Source organism: Nyctereutes procyonoides, unplaced genomic scaffold, assembly GCF_905146905.1.
Source record: "Nyctereutes procyonoides isolate TBG_1078 unplaced genomic scaffold, NYPRO_anot_genome, whole genome shotgun sequence".
Classification (NCBI taxonomy): Eukaryota; Metazoa; Chordata; class Mammalia; order Carnivora; family Canidae; genus Nyctereutes; species Nyctereutes procyonoides.
The window spans coordinates 33,603,675-33,630,022 of NW_026575133.1; the positions used below are offsets into that span (position 1 = coordinate 33,603,675).

Sequence of the window (26,348 nt, forward strand, 5' to 3'; positions counted from 1 at the left end):
CAGGGTCCTGGGACTGAGCCCCAAGTCAGGCTCCTTGCTCAGTGGGAGCCTTCTTCTCCCTCTCCCTCTAAGTTAGCTTGTGCTTTCTCTGAAATAAATAAATAAATAAATAAATAAATAAATAAATAATTTTTTTAGACTTTTATTTTAAAAGATTGTATTTATTTATTCATGAGACACACACACACACACACACAGAGAGAGAGGCACAGACACAGGCAGCGGGAGAAGCAGGCTCCATGCAGGGAGCCTGATGTGGGACTCGATCCTGGGTCTCCAGGATCACACCCTGCGCCAAAGGCAGGCGCTAAACCACTGAGCCACCTAGGGATCTCCCCAAAAAATCTTTAAAACAAAAAACAAGTAGAAGAGCAGATGGCAAGACTCTTTTTTGTTCTGACAGAGAGAGAGAGAACAAATGGGGGGAGCAGCAGGCAGAGGGAGAAGCAGACTCCCTGCTGAGCAGGGAACCCCATGCAGGGCTCTATGAGGGACTCGATCTCAGGACCCTGAGATCATGACCTGAGCCGAAGTCAGATACTTAACCGAGTGAGCCCCCAGGATCCTGGCAAGGCCAGCAGCACTGGCTCCCCCACCCCATGTGCAGGCACCCAAACGTGCAGGCAAAAGGAGCAATGCGTGGCTGGCTGCCGACCCAGGGACTTGGCGGGAGTGAGTCTGGAGGAGAGGTGGGAGGGTAGTGACTTTCTTCACATACCTGTGTATTGTTTCCCCAGTGAAAATGAGGATTTGCTTAAAAAATGAACTTTAATTTGTAATGCCAGAAAAGGAATAGCTCATCATTACTTCTCATGTAAGACATTGTCTTGAATATCCTGACATGAAATTTGACAAACTGACACCTAATTTGGGGAACACGTTCACTAAGTTAATGTGCATATTATTTGGGCAGATGAAGATGCTACTGCCTTTTTGGAAAATTGACTATATCATAAAGATCTTGAAAAAGCAATATGGCAAACATCTCATGGCAAATAACAGTTCAAATATTACAAATAGCCCATAAACCTAAAAAATACTAATTGTTTAATCTTGTGGATAACTAAGTAAGTGCCAGTGGAAATGAGGAGGCAGCCCACCGTGGGATGGAGAGAAGGAATAGTCAGGCAAGTGTGGAAGGTGCCTGAGATGGAGGACGCCGGGACGGTTATGAAACGCACCTGCCTAGTGGAGGTGTGGGCAGCTGGACCCCATCCCAGGGGCCAAGGGTAAGTGGACAGTTCGCTCACTGTCCTCAATTCCATGGTTTCTGTCCAAATACAGCAAGTCATCGAAGTTAATGTACAATCACCACCTAAGACATGAGAGGAGGTCTGTGTGGTGAGCGTGAGGAGAGGCTTGGGCTGAAGGTGCAGGTGAGTCCCCAGAAGAGGCAGGAGGGGCATCATCGCAGGCCGAGGGAAGGGCAGGGGAGATGCCCAGAGGCCACACTGGGGGCTGTTCCTGGAGCTGGGCGCTCGGAGTCCCCACAGGGCAGAAGGCAAGGCCGCAACCTAGGGGGTCTCGGAGGTCTTTCTAAGGCTTTTAGGCTTTACCCTTAGGTAAATCCCGGGGACCCACTGAGGGTTTCTCAGCGGGTGAATGACCTGCCTGATCTATGTCTTTCAGGGAGATTCTGACGGCTTTGTCCTAAATGGACTGAACAGGGAAGGGGTGATGCAGTGGGAAGGGAGGAGGTGTCACATGCGGGGACACCACCAATGCCCAGGAGGGAGAAGATGGGATGAGAGGTGGTTGGGAAGAGGAGGGGGCAAAGGGATCTGGTTAAAGACCCTCTTCCACCGCCAGCTCTGTATATGCTGGAGCAAGAGACGCCCAAATTCTCCCTTCCTATCCTGGGAGAAGAGCCAAACTGACGACTAGGTTGTGGTGGGGGCGGGAAACAAAGGGACAAGGGGAACCCTGCTGGGGACAGTATAGACTCTGAACTAAGTGACTTCAAAGATGCCAAACCCGTCACATTTCTAAACAGGCTCAAGGGAGTGTGTGGGGCTCCTGTACACTTGGTTTGCAATCACAACACACTGTCTTCAACAGCTGACACCACGAGTGGCTGACAGTCCGAGTGCCAGCCCCACGGCCCACACGGGGCGGTGACATGGCTCTGCTCTGTCTGCCCACCCTCCTGGTGGCTTGTGTGGCTTTCCTGCTGTTCATCTTTGTGTGGAGAAGAGGAGGCACTCACGGGCGTTTGCTCCCACCGGGCCCGCCTCCTCTTCCCATCATTGGGAACATCCTGCAGGTGAACCTCTGGGACCTGCCCACCTCTCTCTCCAGGGTAAGGCCTCTCAGGTATGGCCAGCTAACACCGGGGCGGGTGTTGATTCCTTCCTACTTCCTGTTCGTTCCATCCTTTTGAGGAGAGCAGGAATGGTGACCCCTCAAGAATGGCTCCATTTTAAGTAATGGCCTCTGAGGCCCCCCGACAGGTCTCTCCCTAGAGAAGGTCCTTCCAGCTGGACTCTGGCTGACATGTGACCATAACATACGCAGCGCCTGTTGAGTGAGGAGCGTGTCCGCGGCACAGCGCGGTCATTGCCCAGTCTGTACCCCATCGTTGTGACTCAATGTGCCCCCATCCATCTGGCTTTCCAGCTGTACCTTGGGATCGCACCATCGTGACCTGCCAGCACGTTGGTCCCACTGCCCTGCCCTGTGTCAGCCCAGTGCCGTGTAGTCTCAGATGCCAGGATCACGGGCATCCACTCAGGAAAGGCTAGGAGGGCTGTTGGGGAATCAGGATCCTCAGACAGCAGTGGATTCTGACTTGAGTGAGGGACACAGAGGTGGGTGGGTGTGTCCTAGACTGCGTCTAGAAGCTTCTGCAGGGCCCTCATGGAGTCCTTCGTCTCCACTTTCCCCAATGCCCACGTGGGCACCTTCTTGTCCTAGCCCGGCTGGCATTCCATGCCTAGTCATGTGCTTCTCTCCCTGGCATCAGCTGTGGTCCCCTCTCCCTGCTCAGAGTCTGCGCCTCTGTGGGCCCAGGCTCGGGAGGACTCAGGTGGCCCTACTCATGGGTCCCTAAGCTCTCGGAGCCCCTTCATGCTGCCCACAGCCCCGGGATGTCCGCTCCTCCCCTCCGCCCACTCTCCTAAGCGACTCTTTGCTGCCTGCTCCTATTTCTTCAACCCTCCAGCAGCGTCCCTTCCCACCGCCATGTCATTGTCATGCCCATCTCTCTGAGAAAACCCAGCTCTCGGACAGACTGTCCTGCAGCCCAGAGCTCTCAGCCCTCGCACCACAGAACTCACGGGCACTGCGCTGACCGGCACGAAGCTGCACCTCTGCCCCTGCCGCCTCTCCTGCCTTCCGTGTCTGGAAGGGGTGCTTGTATTCTCAGTCACCCCGACTCCCCCCTCCTACCACATCCCAGCCACCAACAAACCCCTCTCTCTACCTTGGGAAGGCACGGGGAACCCAGCGTTCTCTTTCTACCTGGATCAATTCAACAGCGTCCTGCCCACAGATGGCCTCCTTCCATTCCGTTCGCACTCCAGGCAGGGAGGCCCTGGAGGAGGTGGCCCACCCCCTTCAGCAGCTCATGCCCCTCATAGGACCTGGCCCTTCCACTCCCCCCACCTACCCTTCCGCCCTCGAACCCCCCGCCCCACCTTGCACACCCTCCTGCCCTCTGCTGCCCTCTGTGGCCACTGGCCTCCTCAATCCTTCCCACCCCAGGCACCCGCGATCCTCAGGGCTTCCCGGATCCCTCTGCAGGACATACTGTTCTTGCAGATCCCCACCTGGCTGCCATTCCCTTCTTTCTTGGTGGTGACAGCGCTGCCTTCCAAGGAGACGTTCCCCAGTGGCCTCTCAAGGATGAACCACGCCCCGGCCTCACTGGTGTCTCCCTCTGCGTGTCTGCATGCTAGCATAGTCCAGACTTGACCATCACATCTCACCCACTAGAAAGCGTATCAAAGACAGTAATTTTCCCGCTGGGCCCTGTCTTTTCCCAGTCGAGACACCGTGTAGTTCCTAGGATTTGTCCAATGCTTAGTAAGTGGTTTGTTCCCTCCAGTAATGGAAGGGATTAGGGCAAAGGCAGAAAAGCTCAAGAGGCCGGAGTATGACTCACCCCACCCCCAGGCCTGCAGCCCCGAGTCTTGGCCGGGGTTCACTAGGGGAGGGTGCTGGCCACGCATCGGGGCTGCTTCTCTTCTACCTGGGCCTGCGCAGCTAGGAGCCGGGCCAGTTGCTCAGGTGTGCTTTGCCACTCTCCCCAGCTGGCTGAGCAGTACGGCCCTGTGTACTCACTGCGCCTGGGCCCCCATCCGGTCGTCGTGCTGCATGGATACCAGGCTCTGAAGGAAGCCCTGTGCGGCCAGGCGGTCAACTTTGGAGGCAGAGGGAAGTTCCCCATCATGGATAATGCCCTCAGAGGATATGGTATGTCTCCAACCAGAGCGCGGGCCAGCCCCCTTTCCCTCTGGGCCTCAGATCTGCCCGATGCTGTGGTTCACAGCCCTTCCCGGGGCTGGGGTGCTGGGGGGTGTGGCAGGTACCCCAGTTACTCCATCACAGCTCTGCCCAGCCCATGCCACCCACGTACCCTTCCCCCCTTTCCATTCCCCTCCATCTCTTGTTCCAGAATATGTGGCTTTTTGAAGGGGTGGGGGCCGTAGGATGGTAGAGCATCACACAGTGATTCGTGCCAGTTACTGCAAGTGTGAGCGACAGGTCTTCATCTTCACAAGGACTGAAATGTCTAATTGCTTGCAGAGTTGCTGTGCCAGGGGATGGCAGGCACCGTGCTAGATTTTCTGTGGACGGGAGGGTTGGCCAGGAAAGGCTCTGCAGTGAGCAAGAGCGCAGGGAGCAGAGGCCCGTCTCGGTTCTCCCTTTGTGCTTTGTGAGGCACCGTCCTAGAATGAGCGAGGGGGCGTGGGGGTGTTTTCTGAGTCCTCATACCCAGGGGTGTCCTCGTGCCTTCATGGCTGACTGGTGGCTGGTGAGCAGAAGATCTGGAATGGATACCGTCTTTTGCGTCCAAGGCTGGGGGTGCCAGTGACCCTCCCGCCCCCCTGCTGTCCCTATTTCTGTAGTAGGAAAGATTTCCTTGCCCTCCCTCGGGTCACTAGCTTAGTCTTAAGCCTTGTGTCTGTTACTTGGAGAGTGCTTGAACCATTTAATATAACAGTTGTTACCACCTTTCCTGGGGTTAGTACAAAGTCGCAATCGTATAGTTCAGTGGGCACCTGTGCGGCCCACCTGTGTGGCCCACCTGTGCAGCCACCACTCAGATGAAGGAGCGAACGCCCCAGACCATGGAGTCCCCGCTTGCCTTCCCCCCGAACACATTACTCCACCTTTCCCCAGTTAGCACATACCCTGACACTGAACACCATAGTTCAATTTTCCTACTTTAGAGCTGTATAGACATGGCATATACAGTAGTTACTCTGTAGGATCCGGCCTCTTCCCTTCGGAAGTGTGCTTCTGCGCTGCCTGCATGTGGTGGTTGCCGTGCTCAGGCCAGCTCTGTCGCTGTGCGGCGCTCCACCGTTTGGACATCATTTATCTTTTCCGCTGTTAGTGGACATTGGGTTGGGGGTCATGGCCCATGCTGCTGCTGGGAACACACCTGAACACGTCTCCTGCTGTCGTGGGTCTGTATCTACTTAGGCAAAAACTACACCAGCTACGGCGAGTCATTTTATTCCTGGATCTGTTTCTAAAAAACGAACAACAAGGGTCCTATGAACTATTGGAATCAAGTTACTTCTGCCTAAAATACATCCTTTAATATTTATTTACTGCAGTCTTCCATGACAAATTCTTTCTGATTACATTTGCCTCAACCTGCCTTAATTTTATCTTCATTTTTGAAAGAGGTTTCAACTGAATCAGAATTTTGGTTAGTGGCGATTTCTTCTCATTCTTTTAAAGATGCCATTCCTTGTATCTGGTGTCTATTATTTTTGTGCAAAATTATGGTTCATAGTGTCATCCTTTAGAGCATGGTGTGTATTTATCCCCCTTGGATGGTTTTGTTTGTATGTATCCTTTCTGCATTTTTACAATTTAAATACAATTTCCTGACATATAGTACATCATTATTTTCAGATGTAGTGTTCAGTAATTCATCAGTTTCGTATAACACCCTGTTATCTAACATCATGTGCCCTCCTTGATGCCGGTCACCCAGGTACCCCATTCCCCCCACCCCAGCCCCTCCAGAGAAACCTCAGTTTTTTCCCAAAGTCAAGAGTCTCTCATGGTTTGCCTTCCTCTCTGATTTTCCCATTCAGTTTTCCCTCCTTTCCCCTATGATCCTCTGTTTTCTTTCTTAAATCCCACATATGAGTGAAACCATATAATTGTCCTTCTCTGATTGACTTATTTCACTCAGCATAATACCCTCCAGTTCCATCCACGATGATGTAAATGGTTAGATTTCATCCTTCCTGATGGTTGAATAATATTCTATTGTGTATATAGACCGCATCGTCTCTATCCATCATCTTTGAAGGACACCGAGGCTCCTCCCGCAGTGTGGCTACTGTGGAAACTGCTGCTGTGAACTCTGGGGTGCAGGTGTCCCAGCGTTTCATTACATCAGTATCTTTGGGGTAAATCCCCAGCAGTGCAATTGCCGGGTCATAGGGCAGGTCTATTTTTACCTCTTTGAGGAACCTCCACACAGTTTTCCAGCGTGGCTGCACCAGGTCACATTCCCACCAATAGTGCAGGAGGGTCCCCTTCCTCCACATCCTCTCCAACATGTGTGGTTTCCTGTCTTGTTAATTTTCCCCATTCTCACTGGGGTGAGGTGGGATCTCAGTGTGTGTTTGATCTGTATTTCCCTGATGGCCAGGGATGCGGAGCATGTTCTCATGTGCTTGGGGGCCATGTGAGGGTCTTCTCTGGAGAAATGGCTGTTCACGTCTTCTGCCCATTACTGACTGGATTGTTTGTGTCTTGGATGTTGAGTTTAAGAAGTTCTTTTATAGATCTTGGATACCAGCCTTTTATCTGATGTGTCATTTCCAAATATCTTCTTCCATTCTGTAGGTTGCCTTTTAGTTTTGTCAACCTTTTGCTGTGCAGAAGTTTTTTTTTTTATCTTGATTAAGTCACAATAGTTCATTTTTGCCTTTGTTTCCCTTGCCTTTAGAGATGTGTCTTGTAGAAGTTGCTGCAGCCGAGGTCAAAAAGGTTGCTGCCTATGTTATCCCCTAAGATTTTGATGGATTACTGTCTCACATTTAGACATTTCAACCATTTTGAGTTTATCTTTGTGTCTGGTGTAAGAGAATGGTCCAGTTTCATTCTTCTGCATGTGACTCTCCAATTTTCCCAGCACCATTTCTTGAAGAGACTGTCTTTTTTCCAGTGGATGGTCTTTCCGGCTTTGTGGAATATTAGTTGACCATAGACGTGAAGGCCTATGTCTGGGTTCTCTATTCTGTTCCATTCATCTATGTGTCTGTTTTGTACCAGTGCCACGCTGTTTTGATGATCACAGCTTTGTAATATAGCTTGAAGTCAGGCATTGCGATGCCCCCAGCTTTGGCTGTTCCTCCCCACAACATTCCCCTGGCTATTTGGGGTCTTTTCTGGTTCCATGCAAATCTCAGGATTATTTGTTCCAACTCTGTGAAGAAAGTCCATGGTATTTTGATAGGGGTTGCATTGATTGTGTAGATTGCTCTGGGTAGCATGACATTTTCACAATATTTGTTCTTCCAACCCATGAGCGTGGAATGTTTTCCCATCTCTTTATGTCTTCCTCAATTTATTTCAGTGTTCTGTAATTTTTAGAGTACAGATCCTTTATGTCTTTGGTTAGGTTTATTGCTAGGTATCTTATGCTTTTGGGTGCAATTGTAAATGGGATCAGTTCCTTAATTTCTCTTTCTTCAGCCTCATTGTTAGTGTGTAGATATGCCACTGATTTCCGTGCATTGACTTTGTATCCTGCCACATTGCTGAATTCCTATATGAGTTCTAGCAATTTTAGGGTGGAGTATTTTGGATTTTCCATATACAATAACCTGTCATCCGCAAAGAGTGAGAGTTTGACTTCTTCTTCACCAATTTGAATGCCTTTTTTTCCTTTTCGCTGTCTGATTGCTGAGGCTAGGACTTCTAGTACTATGTTGAATAGCAGTGGTGAGAGTGGACATCCCTGTTGTGTTACTGACCTTAGAGGAAAAGCTCTGTTTTTCCCTCATTGAGCATGATATTCCCTGTGGGGTTTTTGTAGATGGTTTTTATGATATTAAGGTATGTTCCGTCTATCCCTACTCTTTGAAGAGTTTTAATCAAGAAAAGATGGTGTCTATTGTCAAATGATTTTTCTGCATCAATCAAGAGGATCATATGGTACTTGGCTTTTCTTTTATTAATGTTCTATCATGTTATTGATTTGTGAATGTTGAACCAGCCTTGCATCCCAGGGATAAATCCCATTTGGTCATGGTGAATAATAATCTTATTGTACTGTTGGAAACTATTAATGGTATTTTGGTTAGTATTTTGACATTTATGTTCATCAGGGATATTGGTCTGTAATTCTTCTTTTTGATGGGGTCTTCATCTGTTTTGGGGATCAAGGTATTGCTGGCCTCATAGAACAAGTTTGGAAGTTTTCCTTCCACTTGTATTTTTTGAAACAGATTCAATAGAATAAGTATTATTAATTCTTGAAAGGTTTGGTAGAGTTCCTCTGGGAAGCCAACTAGCCATGGACTCTTGTTTTTTGGAAGTTTTTTTTTTTTTTTTTGGGTGGGGAGGTTTTTGATGACTGCTTCAATTTCCTTGCGGGTTATTGGTCTGTTCAGGTTTTATATTATTTCCTGTTTCAGTTTTGATAATTTATAAGTTTCCAGGAATGTATCTATTTTTCCCATTTGCTTAATTTGTTGGCATGTAGTTGCTCATAATATGTTTTTTCATAATATGTTCTTAAAATTATTTGTATTTCCTTGGTGTTGATCATGAGCTCTCCTATTTCATTCAAGATTTTATTAATTTAAGTCCTTTCTCTTTTATTTTTGATAAGTCTGGGCAGGGGTTTATTTATCTTATTAATTCTTTTAAAGAACCAGCTCCTAATTTCTGTTTGATCTGTTTTACTGTTCTTCTGATTGACCCATTCATTCACTAGGATGCTCTTTAACGTCCAAGTGTTTGAGTTTCTTCCAAATTTCTTATGATTGATTTCAAGTTTCAAAGCGTTGTGGCCTGAAAATATGCAAGGAATAATCCCAATCTTTTGGTACCAGTTGAGACCTGATCTGTAACCCGGTAAATCTATTCTGGAGAAAGTTATATGTTCTGTTGAGAAGATTATGTATTCTGTTGCTTTAGGGTAGAATGTTCTGTATATATCTGTGAAGTCCATCTGGCCCAGTGTGTCATTCAAAGCCCCTGTTTCTTCTTGCTCTTCTGCTGATGATCTGTCCATTGCTGTGAGTGGGGTGCTGAAGTCCCCTACTGTCAATGTATTATTATCTATATGTTTCTTTACTTTGGATATTAATTGGTTGATATAATTGCCTGCTCCTATATTTATAATTGTTAGATATTATATTTTTATTGGATAGACCCTTTAAAATGATATAGCGTTCTTCTTCATCTCTTACTATAGTCTTTGGTTTGAAATACAATTTATCTGAAGTGAGGATTGCTACCCTAGCTTTCTTTTGAGGTCCACTTGCATGGCAAATGGTTCTCCACCCCCTTATTTTCAGTCTGAAGGTCTCATTAGGTCTAAAATGAGTCTCTAGTATACAGCATATGGATGGATCTTGCTTTTAAAATCCAATCTGATACCCTGTTTCTTTTAATTGGAGAATTAGCCATTTACATTCAGAGTAACTATTGAAAGATATGAATTTAGAGCCATTGTATTACTTGTAATGTCCCTGTTTATGCAGATTGTCTGTTTCTTTCTGGTCCATATCACTCTTAGGCTTTCACTTCCCTTACAGGGTCCCCCTTAATATTTCTTGCAGAGTGGATTTGGTGGTCACATGTTCTTTCGGTTTCTGTCTATCCTGGAAGTTCTTTATCTCTCCTTCTATTCTGAATGATAGCCTTGCTGGATGAAGTATTCTTGGCTGCATGTTTTTCTCTTTTAGGACCCTGAATATATCACGCCAGCCCTTTCTGGTCTGCCTGGTCTCTGTGGAGACGTCTGCTGCCAATCTAATATTTCTCCCTCTGTATGTTAGGAATATCTTATCTTGAGCTGCTTTCAGGATTTTCTCTTTACCTCTGAAGTTTTCATTATTAGATCCCAGGGTGTTGATCTATTTTTGTTGATTTTGGGAGGGGTCCTCTCTATGTCTTGGATATGAATGCCAGTTTTCTTCCCCAGATTAGAGAAGTTCTCAGCTATGATTTACTCAAATATACTTTCTCTCTCTCTCTCTCTCTCTCTCTCTCTCTCTCTCTCTCTCTCTCTCCATTCCAATAAATCTGATGTTCTTTTTCTTTGGCACCACTTATCTCTCAGAGGCTCTCCTCATGAGCTATTTGGTTGTTTTTCTCTCTTTTCCTTGGTTTCTTTCTTTTCTATCAACTTGTCTTCTATGTTGCTTTCTCTTCTTCCTCACTCTCCCTAACTGTTAGAGCATTCAGTTTAGATTGCATTTCAGTTAGAGTATTTATAATTTTGGCTTGATTAGATCTCATTTCTGCACTAGGATATTCTCTAGAGTCTTTATGCTTTTTTCAAGCCCAACTAGTAACTTTCTAATTGTTATCCTGAATTCCATCTCTGACATTTTACTTAAATCCATATCCTTTAGATCTGTGACAGAGAGTATTACCTCTGGTTCTTTCTTTTGTGGCCCGGGCAGGGAAAGCTTTCAGCAGCTTATATGTGCACAACTCAGTCTCTCCCTGAGGAAGCAGAGGGTTGCCCCATTTCTGTCCGTCACTGGGCCCTGGCACAGATGGCGTTTGCCTGGTAGAGTGCATAGTTGTCTCTCCCAGAAGAAGGCTGAGGTTTGCTTCATTCCAGGCCTTTGCAGGGACCCAACATGAACAGTGGTCCTCCAATCTGGCCTTAGTTCTTAGTTTATGGCAAACTGAGTTGACCTCAACCCACTTCCTGCTCCAATGCTGGGGAACTCTGCTGACTCATGAACCTCTGTCCTTCCTGGGGTTCCCTCTTGAGACCCTACCATCTCTGCTGTGATTCTGCCCCACTTCACCACTGAGCACCTTTCAGGCAAGGAATTGTCTCACAGGAGCAGATGTCTAAAGGTCCTGATTTTGAGCTCCAGGTCTCTATCAGCTGCTCTATCCTGCAGCCAGCTTACACAGACTCCCTCCCCCATCATTTATCTTCCCATATGTCCCCTCCGTCTCTCTTCTCCGCGCTCTACTTTGCAAAAAGTGACCACTTTTCCATTTGTAGAGTTCCAGCCATTCTTCCTTTACATCTCAGGTTGAATCCATAGGTGTTCAGGATGGTTTGATAGTTATCTAGCTAAACAGACCAGATGAAACAAGGACCCCTACTCTCTGCCATCTTGCCTCCTCCCGGTTTCTGCATTTTTAAAGTACGTGTGTTAGTTTGAGAAACTTCTGTCATCATACAGACAAGCATTTCTTCCATAATATTCTTTTTTTTTTAATTTTTTTTAATTTTTTTTATTTATGATAGTCAGAGAGAGAGAGAGAGAGAGAGAGAGAGAGGCAGAGACACAAGCAAGCTCCATGCACCGGGAGCCCGACGTGGGATTCGATCCCGGATCTCCAGGATCGCGCCCTGGGCCAAAGGCAGGCGCCAAACCGCTGCGCCACCCAGGGATCCCTCTTCCATAATATTCTTTTCTTTCCCTGCTACTCACCAATCATACATGTTATCTGAAAACTTTCTTAAATTCTTTCAGGATTTTCAGTATCTTTAACTTCTGTTGTTTGAACTGTTTTCTTCTAAGTTTCCAGCTCACAAGTTCTCTCTTCGGTTGTGTGTAAATGTGAGTATTAACTTTAGTTATTCTATTTTTCAGTTTGAAAACTTGAGGTTCTATGATTTGTTTTCAATCTCTAACAAATTCTTAATCGTGTTTTTAACACTGACCTACTCAGAGTTAATAACGTCTCTGATTTTGCCACCAGATGGGAGTTCCAGCCGGTCTCTGTGACCCGTACTTTCGTGGCTGTGCTCATCTATTGGGATGCCTACTAATTTTGTATTAGGTTCCAGACAACTTATCTTAAAAATTGCAGGGATAATTTCAGGCTTGAGTAATGGCATCTTTGTACAGAGAAGATTTACTGCTTCCTTGAAGCAGGTAGGGCAGCAGCACCAGGGGCACCCTAGCCCTGCACCAGCAGGTGGCTTCAAGCCGGGCTGTGGACCTATTGGGTTGATCTATCTCCAGGTCAACCTCACTCCTGGGTGCAGCCCCAGACGTTTACCGAAGATGCTCTCCTTGGCAGGCTTGACTCTTGCTTCTAGGACCTTCCCAGTGTTCAACAGCTCTGCTTGGTTTTTGTCTCTCACTTGTGCTTCTATTGGAAAGCAACCCCCCACAGTTCCTCATTCCCTTGTTGGCTCTGCGCTGCTTTCCTACTGGTCCTTATGAACCATACATATGTTTATGTAGCACCTCTATCTCATCTCAGCAGAAGGGATTGATTAGAATCACCTGGCCCATCACTGTCAGAAGAAGATAAGATGCTGTAAGTTTTTAATTCTTACAAACTCTCTTCTGTCCTGGCTGCCTCTTTTTACTACTTATTGTTTTGGTCATAGTGCCAAGATCCTATTGAATTGGTCTAAGACGTTAATTAGAATTCCTGGAATTATCAGAAATATCTTTGTTGCCCCCATTGATGGATATGGGTAGCTAGTGTGAGCTCACGTCCTCTCATGCTGGTATTTCCTGACAATCCTGTGACAGAACTGACTTCAGATTTGTACAGCTGGATGAGGCACTTTCCTATAGGACAAAGGGAGAGAAGCAGACAACTGGGTTTTTGACAAGAGCCAAACTGGGATGAATCTGAGAGTAAAGCCCTTCAGATGAGCTGCCTCCAGGAAGAACTGACATTCTGTGGACTCTAAAAAAATCTACTTTCTAGCATCAGCCTGGGGTAGAAAAGGAAAAGTTGATGATGCTCTGGTCCTCTGAAAGTTCTCAAGGAAGCCCCATAGTATCAAGTGTCCATGATGTGCCAGGGCCCCTCTGCCTGCCCTCTGGTGACCAGACTCCTGTCCTTGGTTCTTTCCTCAGGAATTGTGTTCAGCCATGGTGAGCGGTGGAAGCAAATGCGTCGGTTTACCCTCATGACCCTGCGGAACTTTGGGATGGGGAAGAGGAGCATTGAGGACCGCATCCAGGAGGAAGCCCAGCACCTGATGCAGGCCTTCTCACACACACAGGGTTGGTCAGCATGCACCGCCAGCCAGATATCTGGGGGGAGTTAGGGCCACCTCCCCTTGCTTCCCTGAGCCCAGCACTACACCGCTGGGACCACCTTCCCTGTTTTCTATTTGGAAAGTGTAGACCATTCATGAAAGTTTTCCTTGATGTTTGTAATCTTCCCTCTTATCAGCTCAGCCCGTAGACCCTACCTTCATCTTTGCTTGTGCTCCTTGCAACATGATCTTCTCCATCCTCTTTAATGAGCGCTTTGACTACCAAGACAAGGAATTGCAGCAGCTGATTATGTTGCTGAATGAAAACATTTCCATAGCAAGCTCTTTCTGGACACAGGTGAAGTCAATGATCCCTGGTTGTGGGATTGCCTGCCGTTGGTCCCAGGGGTGAGCAGAGTGCAGAGTCCCAGCCTGGGCAGCAGGGAGGCAGCAGTGCAGGGTGTGCATGGGGAGACAGAACACAGCTGAGGGCCCATGAGGGTCAGGCAGGCTTTCCTGTCCCAGTATGTCTCTTCTGAGATGCCCTCAAGCTTCCCTGGCTCTTGCTAATGCAGGCAGGAGCCCACCCTGAGATCCTGCACCCAGAAACGAGAAGGGGCTGCAGAGGGTAGGGTCCCCTGGAACAGATGCTTCAAGACCACACAACCCTCTTTTGGTGTTTGATTCCTGGTGATGGAATGGGGATGTGGCTTTTCCTTACAGCTCTACAATTTGTGGCCATCATTCATTCACTATCTTCCTGGGAGACACCAGAAATTTTTTAAAAACATTCAGAATATAAAAAATTTCATTTTGGAGAGAGTGGCACAGCATCAAGAGACTCTGAAGCCTGAGCAGCCCCGGGACTACACTGACTGCTTCCTCGACAGGATGGAGGAGGTACGTGTGGCGGCTGTGTGGCCCTTGGAGCACAGATGTGTTCTTCTGGGTTCCAGGCACTCAGGTCCAGGCCTGCCAACCAATCCCTGTCTGGAAGCCCCTGGGCCTCTGCTGTGTGTTTTCCAACCTTCTTTCTCACATGTGGAGCGCATACCCATCCCTCATTAACTGATGGATGGCTGAGTATGTGCACCTGTTGGCAAAGTGGCCCAAGTGCCACTGTTTGCCCTGAGGAGCTCACTGGCTGATCCTACAACTGTGGGCAAACTGGCTGATATGCAGAGTGACAGTTGCTGCCATCACTACTTAGGGGGCTCAGGTCACCTTATTCTAATGCCTGGACAGAGCCCACCTGGACAGATGATAAGTGCCTTGGGGGATACTGCGAGTATGCTTGTCTATCTGTGTGTGAGTCCATGCACACGAACAGGTGTGTCATGTGCATGTGTTTATACACAAGCAGGTCCTGTTATTTTTACCTTCAAGGCTGTCAAAAGGGAAACATCCTAAGATATATTTTCCACTATGCAAAATTTTAGAAATAATTTCTTTGCCGATTACAAATTACGTATCAAATGAAAATCACTTGGCAAAAAAAAGGCATAAAAATAACCATTCGTATACACAGTAAATATTCAACTTCCTAAGGGCTTATTACCATTTCTAATCTGCATCTGTCTGTACCTAGTAGTAGTGAACTTATGAAATCATGTACTGATCACTCCATTATCTACAGGAAAAACACAATCCATATTCTGAATTTAACTTGGAGAACCTAGTAGCTGTTGGCTTTAATCTGTTCAGTGCTGGCACTGAGACAGTCACAAACACCCTGCGGCTGGCGCTGCTGATCCTGCTGAAGCACCCTGAGGTGGAGGGTGAGTGAGCATTTGGGCTGGGGAGGGGGAAACACGGGGAAGAAGATGTCATCCCAACTCTTCAGTTATTTCTTCCATGTAATTTTTTCATGTACTAGCTTTCCCTGATTTAAAAGTTAATTAACACAGGTGCATCCTATAAAAATTGGAAAATACAGAAAATTATGTAGACAAATTTTTAAAAATTCACTAAGTAGTTCTATCATTCAGATATAAGTGTATATTTGCATTGGACAGTTTCCTTCCTTCTTTTTTTAAAAAAATATTTTATATTTATTTGTGAGAGACACAGAGAGGCAGAGACATAGGCAGAGGGAGAAGCAGGCTCCACACAGGGATCCCGATGTGGGACTCCATCCCAGGACCCCAGGATCATGCCCTGAGCCAAAGGCAAATGCTTAACCACTGAGCCACCCAGGGGTCCCGACAGTCTCCTTCCTAACCTTACTCTTTCTGTGTGCACATGCACGTTTCACAATCAGAATTTTACTGTATTGAACCTTATTTTTTCACTTAGTAATACATCGTGGGCTTGTTTACACATTATTAGGAATTCTTATAAAATATTATTTTAAATTAGCATGTAATTATTCATACTGAAGGGATCCCTGGGTGGCGCAGCGGTTTGGCGCCTGCCTTTGGCCCAGGGCGCGATCCTGGAGACCCCGGATCGAATCCCACGTCGGGCTCCTGGTGCATGGAGCCTGCTTCTCCCTCTGCCTGTGTCTCTGCCTCTCTCTCTCTCTCACTGTGTGCCTATCATAAATGAATAAAATTAAAAAAAACTCATAAGCTGTATGCTTGATATTTGTGAAAAAAATTATTCATACTGAAGCATACTATAATTTAACTAATTCATTATTTGTGAGAATTTCAATTGTTTTATATTTTTTGCTATGACACATAATTTGAAAAATATCATTGTACCAAAAATTTTATATGCCTTTGATCATGGCCTTAGGATAAATTTTTAGAAATTATTTGGAATAACTAAAATAACTTTTGATCAATTTTAAAAAGATTTTATTGAGACATGAGAGACACACAGAGAGAGAGGCAAAGACGGCAGAGGGAGAAGCAGGTTCCATGCAGGGAGCCCGACGTGGGACTCGATCCCAGGTCTCCAGGATCACGCCTGGGCTGAAGGGGGCGCTAAACCACTGAGTCACCCAGGCTGCCCAACTTTTGATCATTATTCCCAAATTTTGATATGTCCTTGGGAACCCCTGTATATACTGCCTTATACAAGCAGGCAATAAATAAACTGAAATATTTAATCACAATGAAGATGATATCAAATGACATAAATAATTTTTTGATCAGTGAAAGAGGAAGGAATTAGTTTCTGAATCTCAAACCTCATTTCACACACGAGGGTCGGCATGTGACACGCCTGTTGCACATGTGCCGCACATTGGCTGTGTGGCTCAGGACAAATGTGCATTCTCAGTTCAGTCTCCCTCTTGGTACAAAGCAACACAAAGTGAGAGCTGAGGGCCCCTCTCTAGTGCTTCTGTGGTTCTCTGAAGCTATTTCATGAAATTAGAATAGCTGTCTCTTGAGAGCTTTAAGGAAATCAACACTTTCTTCGCTTAGAAAGTTTTGTTCCAAAAGCATTGTGTGGTTACAGTAAAACAGCCTTGGTTTCCATCCTGGCTCCACAATAGGATAGCCTCCATGAGGTCACTTGATGTCTCTGAATTGTAGTTGTTTCCTCTTAAAAACAAGAATATTTGGGCACCTGGGTACCTCAGTAGGTGAAGTGCCTGCTTTCAGCTCAGGTCATGATCCCAGGGGGGACCTGCTCATGACCCCAGTTGGGGTCCCTGCTCCACGGGGAGCCTGCTTCTCCCTCTGCCCATGCTCACTCTCTTTCTCTTTCAAATAAGTAAATAAAATGTTTTTTAAAAAACAAGATTAAAACCTACCCTAGAGTGTTGAGAGGAACAGGTTTCTAGCTGATTGTCTAGTACGCTTAGTAAGTATCTTTCCCACCACTTCTCATAAATGTTCAGAATACTGGTTGCTAGTGACATCTTAGATGGTCTTCCGGAGTCAGAATTGTCCACATTATAGCTTGCAAATATCTGTGTGGAACTGAATGGTTGTAACCCTGCCCTTTTAGTTCTCATAAAGAACAAGTGAAGGATTCAGGCTAACAGGATCATCTCATGGGGGGTCCTGGGCACATCCTGCATTATGGGCAATTTCAGCCAAATCAAACATGTTCCTACCACAGTTTCAAACAGCATGACTTATAGAAGGGAATGCTTTCCTTTGTGAATTTGTAGAATTGAGTTTCTGGACCCCTGTAGCCCAGTTTCAGATGACACTTCAGGATGTCATCTGGATGGCTCACGAGTGACACTGTTGTTTCATGCAGGTAAAATTCACGAGGAAATTGACAGAGTGGTGGGCCGGGACCGGGTCCCCTGCATGAACGACAGGACCCAGATGCCTTACACAGATGCCGTGGTGCATGAGGTCCAGAGATACATCAATCTCATCCCCTCCAATCTGCCTCATGCTGTGACTCAGGACACCAAGTTCAGACAGTTCTACATTCCTAAGGTCAGTCATCTTCCTTTACATTCTTGTATTATGACAATTAAGTGCCTGATTTTTTATTTTATGGGAAGTGGGTTTATATTAGCCCCATTTGCTGACTCTGTGTAAGTAAAAACTTTACCAAAAAATTACTTGTTTTCTTTTTTTTTTTTAATTTTTTTTTTATTTGTGACAGTCACACAGATAGAGAGAGAGGCAGAGACACAGGCAGAGGGAGAAGCAGGCTCCATGCACCAGGAGCCCGATGTGGGATTCGATCCCAGGTCTCCAGGATCACGCCCTGGGCCAAAGGCAGGCGCCAAACCGCTGCGCCACCCAGGGATCCCAATTACTTGTTTTCTTAAGAGGCATTTTAGTAATCATGATCAAAAAATTTTTTATATCTTAAGAAAAGGTAGGAGAAAAAAATATTTTGGGCAGTTTTTATTCCAGAGATTTCACAATTTCCAATAGAGTTTGCACTTGAATAGTAGTTAAATAAAGCTCCACTAGAAATGCTTGTGCAATATACCTAAGGAAGACAAAAGGAATATTGGAAGAGAGAAAGGACAGATTCGAGTTTAATGAGTGAATATTAAAATTAGAAGGTAGAGAAAGAATAACAGTGCAGACTCTAAGAGAGCACAAATGAGGTCATAGTACCAAAAAGAAACTAATGATAGAAAAAAAATAAAATCTAGATTTGGGAGAAAAATGGTAAAATAGCAAACCTCTAGAGAGACTGATAAAGAACAAAAGAGTGTGAGGGAATAGATCAAATAATCAGTTAAGAACAGAAATTCTCATGGAAATTGGAATATATTTGGATTTAAACAATAGTAAGATATAAAGGGATAATTACATGGGCAGCAAGAAGAGAATTGGAAAGAAAATGTATGCTGCACAACTCTTTTTTATTTAGGAACAAATATAATATTTTAGTGATAAAAATTTATGATCTTAAACTCATATGATAGAAAATATGGGTTACATATTTTCATATCAGCAATAGTGAAACACAATTTATTTTATGTTTATTTAAAGAACGTCCACTTAAAATGGACTCAAAATTATAGGAAATGAAGTCATAGGAATTAATCTAACAAGATCTCTGCAAGACATTTGTGGAGAGAATTAACAAGCTATTGAAGGGCATAAAGAAGACCTAAATAAATAGAGTTATTCTTAATATGTTAGTAGAGAAAAAAATAACACCAAGGTGACATTTTTCCCATAGTAATCTATAAAGTCATATAAAACTTTGTACTAGGGATCCCTGGGTGGCGCAGAGGTTTGGCGCCTGCCTTTGGCCCAGGGCGTGATCCTGGAGACCTGGGATCGAATCCCACGTCGGGCTCCCGGTGCATGGAGCCTGCTTCTCCCTCTCCCTGTGTCTCTGCCTCTCTCTCTGTGACTATCATAAATAAATAAAAATTTAAAAAAAATAAAAATAATACTTTGAACTATGTTTTCTATGGAACACAACAAGAAGATCCTAGATTCATATAGAATGGAAACACGCCAAGAAAAGTCATATACATTTTTAAAAGGTGAGTGATAATATTAAATTAATGTCAGTGGATATTGTGATTGTTTCAAATAGTGGGGATTCCCCCAAGGGAACAGAGTAGGGAGCCTAGAAAGAGACCTAGACAGGTGTGTGTGATGAGGGGATATTGTAAATTAGGGACAGAAAAGACTGTTCAGTAAATGATCATAGAAAAAAATCCCTATGAAGTCCCTACCTCAAACCACAGAAAAGGTATTTCTGGAAATATTGAGCACTTTCATGCAAGAAGTAAATTAATTGGGGATCCCTGGGTGGCTCAGTGGTTTGGTGCCTGCCTTTGGCCCAGGGACTGATCCTGGACTCCTGGGATCGAGTTCCACGGCGGGCTCCCTGCATGGAGCCTGCTTCTCCCTCTGCCTCTCTCTCCCTCTCTCTCTGTGTCTATCATGAATAAATAAATAAACAAATCTAAAAAAAAAGAAGTAAATTAATTCATTTATAATAACAGGAGAATATTTTTATGATATTGGGGCAGGAAAATTCTTCTCAAACGCAATGGAAATGGCATGATCTTGAAGAAAAGCATGGCCAAATGTGATTCCATTAAAAGGGAAAATGTTCTGTAGAACAAACACAACACAAGGCCAGAGCTAAGCTAAAGATCATGAACAAATACCTGTAGTGCATATAACTTATAAATAAATAACTTCTAAATTATGTAAAGAACTCCCCAAATCATAAGGAAATAAAACACAGAACAAAGAACAAATGAACAAAAGATAAAACTAAGAGAAGCACAGACCAGAACACCTAGAAAGTCAATATGTGTATGGAAAGATATTCAAGCAAACTAGCAAGTGCAAATTAAAACTGTAATTATAGTCTATAATACTCTAGGTAACTTAAAAAATTTTTATTCCCAAGTATTGGTAAAAACGTGGGTGACTCACATGGATAGAGGCTTTGAGAGATCATAGCAGCTAGGGGCCAGAGATTTGAGCCCCATGGGCAGGAACGGTGTACTGGTCCACGTGGGGCAGCGGCTAGACCTGACCCCAGCATGAAGACGATGTGCTCTATGAGACCCAGAAAATTCCTCTCACAAGCCAACAAGCACAATGGAGAATCATCACTGCAAAGGATTCTGGGTAAGGACAAAGCCCAGTCCTATGCCATGCCTAGGTTTAGACACAAAAGTTTCACTGCTATTAGGGTGCAGAATTCACGAACCAAACAGTGAATATACACACACACACACACACGTGCACGCACACACACACATCCTGTACACAAGTGTCTCCAGCAGCATTCTTTATGGCAGCCAAAAAAATGGAAACAACTCGAATGTCCAAAACTCACACATAGATTAAAAAGAAGTCTGTCTGTACAATGGAGTATTATTCAGTCATAAAAAGAAATGATGTACCAATTCATTTTACAACACATGTAAACCTTAAAAATAATATGCTAAGTGAGAAAAACAAGATCAAAGGATGTGTTTTGTATGATCCCATTTATATGAAATGTCCAGATTAGGAAATCCTTTGAGCCAGATATTAGACTAGTGTTTATCAGGTTTGGGAGTCAAAGGGAATGGGGAATGCCTACTAATGCAGTACAGGGGTTTCTTTGGTGTGAAAAAAAATGTTTAAAAGTAGGCAATGGTTACACAACTGTGGATATGCTAAAACCACTGCACTGTATGCTTTAAAGGATTAAATTTTATGATATGTAACTTATATCCCAATAAAGCTGTTATTTCAATACATATGCTGTTGTTTTAAATTTTAAAGGATAATAGTTGGACTAAACAGCATAATGGATCTATTATGCACAGCTGAAGTGAGAAATAAAGTGCTGACGGATCTAGGGAAGATTATCAAGGATCCACTGCAGGGAAATAAAGAGAAATATGATAGGAGAGACAGAGCCTGAGACAGGGAGACGGGAAAGGCAAATTGCAACATGATGATGAGATTTACAAAATAAAGAATAAAGAGAAGGTAGAAAAGACAATACTTAAAAAGAAAGCATATTTTGTGACTTACATTTTTTTTTCAAAAAACAGGCCTACACCTCATCCTCACTTGCATAGCCATCAAATTCACACTGTCCTCATCACTTCATGTTTCTTCAAGCACAGGCTCCTCCTAAAGTGTTGTGTTTTACAACTGCATGTTTACATACACAATCCGCACCATCGTATGTTCACATCTTCCCTCAGCAAAATATAAGTATCATCTACTCAGCTGCGATGATTTTCTTTATGAACAACAATGGTCTTCTCTTTCTGTTCTGTCCTCATTGTTTTGCTCCCGTTTGTAACCCCTTAATATACAATTCTGCTTTTCATTAAAAAGTATCAGACATAAAATTTCTTGGATTTAGCGCTGCTGTAGACAGGTTCACAAAATTTCCCTCTCTCAGTAGTTTTTTCTGTTATCATTTTTCAAGCTTTGCGCTGGCTCTGGGAACCAGCTCCTGTGAGGGTGAAGGCAGATCCAAGGATGTGTGTCTTAGAGTCTGTGTTTACGTGGTGGCAAAGGTGGGAACCCCGAGGGTCTATTTCATATTCACGACCTGGATCAGAGTCCTACCCATTTGCTTGGACACTTCAGCATCAACTGCCACCTGACTCCCCCAGTGTGTCATGTGTCCCTGAACTATTCCTCCTGCAGATGCAGGGAAAGCCGCAGATCCAGTGTCATGATGGAGCCATTCCCCACAGAGTCATCTGCGTCACTTGTCATCCCACCTTCCACCAATTGACACTGGGCTCTCTGGAAAGAAGTGCCTCAGTTAACTATCAGATTTTCTTGGTTTTAGGGCACAACTGTGTTCCCATTGCTCTCCTCTGTTTTGTACGACAGTAAAGAGTTTACGAACCCACAAAGGTTTGATCCGAACCATTTTCTGGATGAAAATGGCAGCTTTCGGAAGAGTGACTTCTTCATGCCTTTCTCTATTGGTAAATAAAACTCCACATTTCCGGCCATCTATCAATTTAATTCATTAAAATGGAATCACAGATAAATCAATTCAGTATATTTTAAAATATAGTTTGTAATAAAATGATTGTGAAATGATTTTCACTTGCCCCTGAAATACATGGCCATCTACAATAAAAACAATGTAAAAATCGAATTATTCTTGTGCGCATGTGAAAATAATCTCTAGATGATGAAAGAGGCCACCCTCCAGCTCAACATGAACTTTTCTGAAAATGGTATTTCTGTCACTTCCCTCTGGTACCTGGAGATGATCACTGGGCGGCTTCCCGTCCTGTCATCCTGACAGGTGACCAGGTTCCAGCCATCTTTGGAGGGCAAAGAACAAAAAGAACTCTGGACGATAAAATTTCCATTTTCCTTTGTCAGTCTTCACAAAAGTCAATTAATGAAATGATTTTTGCTTCCAGGAAAACGGGCATGTCTTGGAGAAGGTCTTGCTCGAATGGAGGTATTTTTATTCCTGACCACCACTCTGCAGAATTTTACCTTAAAGCCTGCTGTTGATCAAAGGGAGCTGAACATTGACCCGATGTGTAATGGATTCTTGAGCATCCGTCAGTCTTTCAAGCTCTGCTTCTTACCCAGATTGAAATAAAAGACAAACCAGAGGAAAGCAGAACAGTCTCGGCCTACCCGTGGCCACCAGCATCTCTGGTTAAAATCCCTGCAAGATCTATTTCCTCAACGTGATCAGAACTCACATAGAGTAGATGCCCGCTGGATACTAAGTAAGTGCTGGCGCCAACGACTTCAGTCCTATGTATGACAGGTTTTAACTGGGTGTGACCGTCATCCACAGGCCTCTTTATAACATGGAAGATATTTGCTGGCATGAGTGCCCCTCACTGAACGAGAGCTGTTAGGAAAATATGAGTTCCACTTCCACCAAGCTGTAGAAAGCTCAAGAGTGTTGCCCTCCTGACAAGAAAGAGCCGGACAAAGCACCGGTCAAAGTGGCCTTACCTGAAATCCCAGGCGGGGCAGAACTCTGCAAGGGGGGAGGAGAGGAAGCCGTCACCTGCACAGGGAGAAGTCTGCCCCAATGTTAATGAATTGCCAGAGCCCAAGTCTGGGCAGGAAGAGCTGGGGGGCTTGGACAGGAAAGAGAAGGGGCCTTCATTCGCTCGCCAGCTTGCAGGACAGATGGGGTCGGCCAAAGCCGGGGGACAGTGCTCTCCGTGATGTGGACGGGCCTGAGGGCCTGAGCTGCAGGGCCTGGAGAAACCACCACCCACCTGACCTTTGTTCCTCAGGACAAGAAAGCCTTAAGCTGTTGGGGAAGGGCAGGCAAGGACCAGGGCTGCTGGGGACAAACAGGAAGCAAAGTCCTGAGCCCCTGAGGACAGGTAGGAAGCTCTACTGCAACCAAGCCCCGAGGCTGAGGGGGATGTGAGGCAGACATCTCCCCCTCCCCCCAGGCAGGCTGGGCAGCAGAGGAGGGCGGGACAGGAGCATCCTACCCAGGTGGGAGAGCCTGCACAGGGCTGAGGGTCAGCAGGACACAGAGGGTCCCCTGCCCCTCTCACCTTGAGCCCAGAACCCGTCAGCAGCCATCTGCTGCTCTACAGAGGCAAGAACAATGGAGAAGTGGCTGAAAGCTGAGTGTGGACACCTGGGCTGAGAAAGGCCTCCCGGCACCCCAGCCTCTGCCCCGTGCCCAAGGCAGTGAGATGACTCCCTTGGAGAAATGTGAAGTCTTGGCATAAAAGAAGTAATGATAACAACAAATCCCAAATTTAGCTCATCTCTTGTCTGGATTGTTTCAACTTTCCACATCAATGGCCTGACAGAGTAACAGTCATGCCGGTTTCCAGGATAATTATGATTTACCTCAGTTTTTCCTGCACCCACATGGTGTTCAGCATTGAATTTTAAAAATTATACACACAAAATAGCAAGGAAAAAAACTACCACAATCAAGAAATGAAGAGATCAATAGGATCAGTTCACAGATGACAGAGATTTTGGATCTCCCAGACGAGGGCCTTAAAATCTTCATGATTAGTGTGTTCAAAGATCTAGTGGAAGGTGGAAAACATGCGTGAGAAGATGGAAGAGCAGAGTGATGGGAAGTATAAAAACAGAATCAGGGAAATTGCTGGAAATAAACATCATGACATCAGCAATGAAAACCCTTACATCCGCATCAGTTGACTCGGCGGAGGAGAGACCTGTGGTTAGTACCTGGTATGCTCTTTCTAATACTGGATCCTTTTCACATCCCCATACTTAATGTCTTCATCCTATAATAAAGTCTGATAATGTTCAAGTTAATTTACTAGAATATGGTGTTTTTTTTTTTAAAAAAATATTGTTTTATGACTTTAAAAGCATATGGGGGGGGGGTGCCTGGGTGGCTCAGTCAGTTAAGCACCTGACTCTTGGTTTCAGCTCAGGTCATGATCCTCAGGGTCGTGGGAGCGAGCCCCATGTCAGGCTCTGCACTCAGCGGGGAGTCTGCTTCTCCCACCCCCTCTGCCCTCCCCCCACTCATGTACACACACACACTCTCTCTCTCAAAATAAATAAAATCTTCAAAAAATAAAGTAAAAGCATATTGATGAAGAAACGGTCCAAGTGGGTCAAAGGTACAAACTTCCAGACATAAAATAAATACCTGGTGGGACATAATGTACAGAATGATGACTGCAGTTAGTAACACCATGTTGCAATAAGAGAGATGTCAAAAGTTGTTGTCATTAAAAAAATGAAGTATATGCAGTGACACTAGTAACTTGGAAGGCCAAAAAAAATGAAACCTAAATTTTGTAAACATGAGTGTATTCAGCCTTCAGAGGGAATCTGAGAACTTTCGGTTTCTGCGTACCGTCCTGGATGTCCCCAGCACCACTGTGGCTTGTCTTCATCAGCTCAGTGATGCCGGGTTCATACACAGAGCCAAGGCAGAGGCAGATGACAGGTAAGGGCGGGATTTTGAGCTCAGGGGCAGGGGCTAAAGTAGGGGTCAGAGATGAGGGTGAGAGTATAGGGCTGAGGGCAAGACTGAGGGATTGCGTCCCAGGCTTGTTCTCGAGACGCTCTTTGAGGCCACGTCCCATCGCCCACGCTGCCTGACTCGCCGCACACCTGGTCCCCGCCTGTGATTCCCACACTCTCGGGAGCCAAGCTCACTGAGGACAGAGCAGCACGGAGAACCCCAGGGCTCGGCCGCCGTGCCTTCTTGTCACGCCCCAGGGAAGCTGCTGGGAATGTCCAACCCTAATCTGAGAAATGAGGGCAAACACCTGGTGAACAGCTGGCGAGCGTCTGCCCAAAGCTCAGGCCGGAGACCTCAAGGCCTCATGGAGAAGCCTGGCACCCCTGCCCCCCTGTGGACGTGCCCTCCAGGCCAGCTGTGCTCTGCCCTGTGGAGGTGGGGACACAGGCCGCCTGGGGTCTTGCTTTCCTGAGCCTCTGCTGTCCTCGGCCGCGGGCACCTGCCTGCCCATCTGGGCCCTTGCACAGGGCCGCGCAGGGGAGGGAGGTTCCCAGGGCGCTGCCAGAGCTGCGGGCACACCTAGGGCAGCCTGGGTCCAGCGCGGCCGCCGCGTGTCTCCCCAGAGCAGGCTCCGGGGAGCCAGGGGCTGACGTCCAGCCTAGGAGCTTGGGGACCCTGCCCAGTGCCCACGTGGAAACAGGCTGGACGGCCCTTCCCTGGGCATCGGGAATAATGGGGAACACGCCCGCTTGTGGTTCAAGGGCTGAAGAGTGTGGCGGCCGGTGCCTGTCCGTGTCCCCAGCGGGAGCCGGGCCTCTCCGCCACCCTTGCAGAGGGTGGGCAAGCAGCCGAGCAGGGCGCTCGCAGGCACACGGTGTAGCCGGCTCCACGCGGTCACACTCGCAGATGCTACACCTGTGCACTTGCTCTGTGGCAAGGCCCCACGGAGCCAGCCTTTGGCCCCATTTTTCCAATAGCAATTTTTCACTTTGTGTCTCTGTGTCACATTTTAGTCATTCTCATAGTATTTCAAACTTCCTCATTATTATATTTCCTTGGTGATCGGTGATCATGTGATCTTTGATGTTACTACTGACCCCCCCTACTCCCCGACACAAGCAGGGGATGGAGAGTCTGCCAGGGGAAGCCCCTACCGTCCCCCTGGGTGTTCACGGAGGAGTCACACGTCTCTCACTTTGAGTCACAAGCTGGA

At 45.9% G+C, this 26,348-nt stretch overlaps 1 protein-coding gene across 1 annotated transcript; it reads left to right on the forward strand.

Annotated features, from left to right (window-relative positions):
• The first annotated feature begins 1,278 nt into the window (after positions 1-1,278).
• LOC129493642 (cytochrome P450 2C23-like) lies at positions 1,279-24,471 on the forward strand. The gene is made up of 10 exons (XM_055300017.1): positions 1,279-1,376; positions 2,059-2,299; positions 4,251-4,413; positions 13,227-13,376; positions 13,549-13,709; positions 14,075-14,251; positions 14,988-15,129; positions 17,513-17,700; positions 22,013-22,154; positions 22,605-24,471. Exons 2-10 carry the CDS (start codon positions 2,120-2,122, stop codon positions 22,790-22,792), a joined length of 1,491 nt encoding a protein of 496 aa, XP_055155992.1. The 5' UTR covers positions 1,279-1,376; positions 2,059-2,119; the 3' UTR covers positions 22,793-24,471.
• The last annotated feature ends 1,877 nt before the right edge of the window (positions 24,472-26,348 follow it).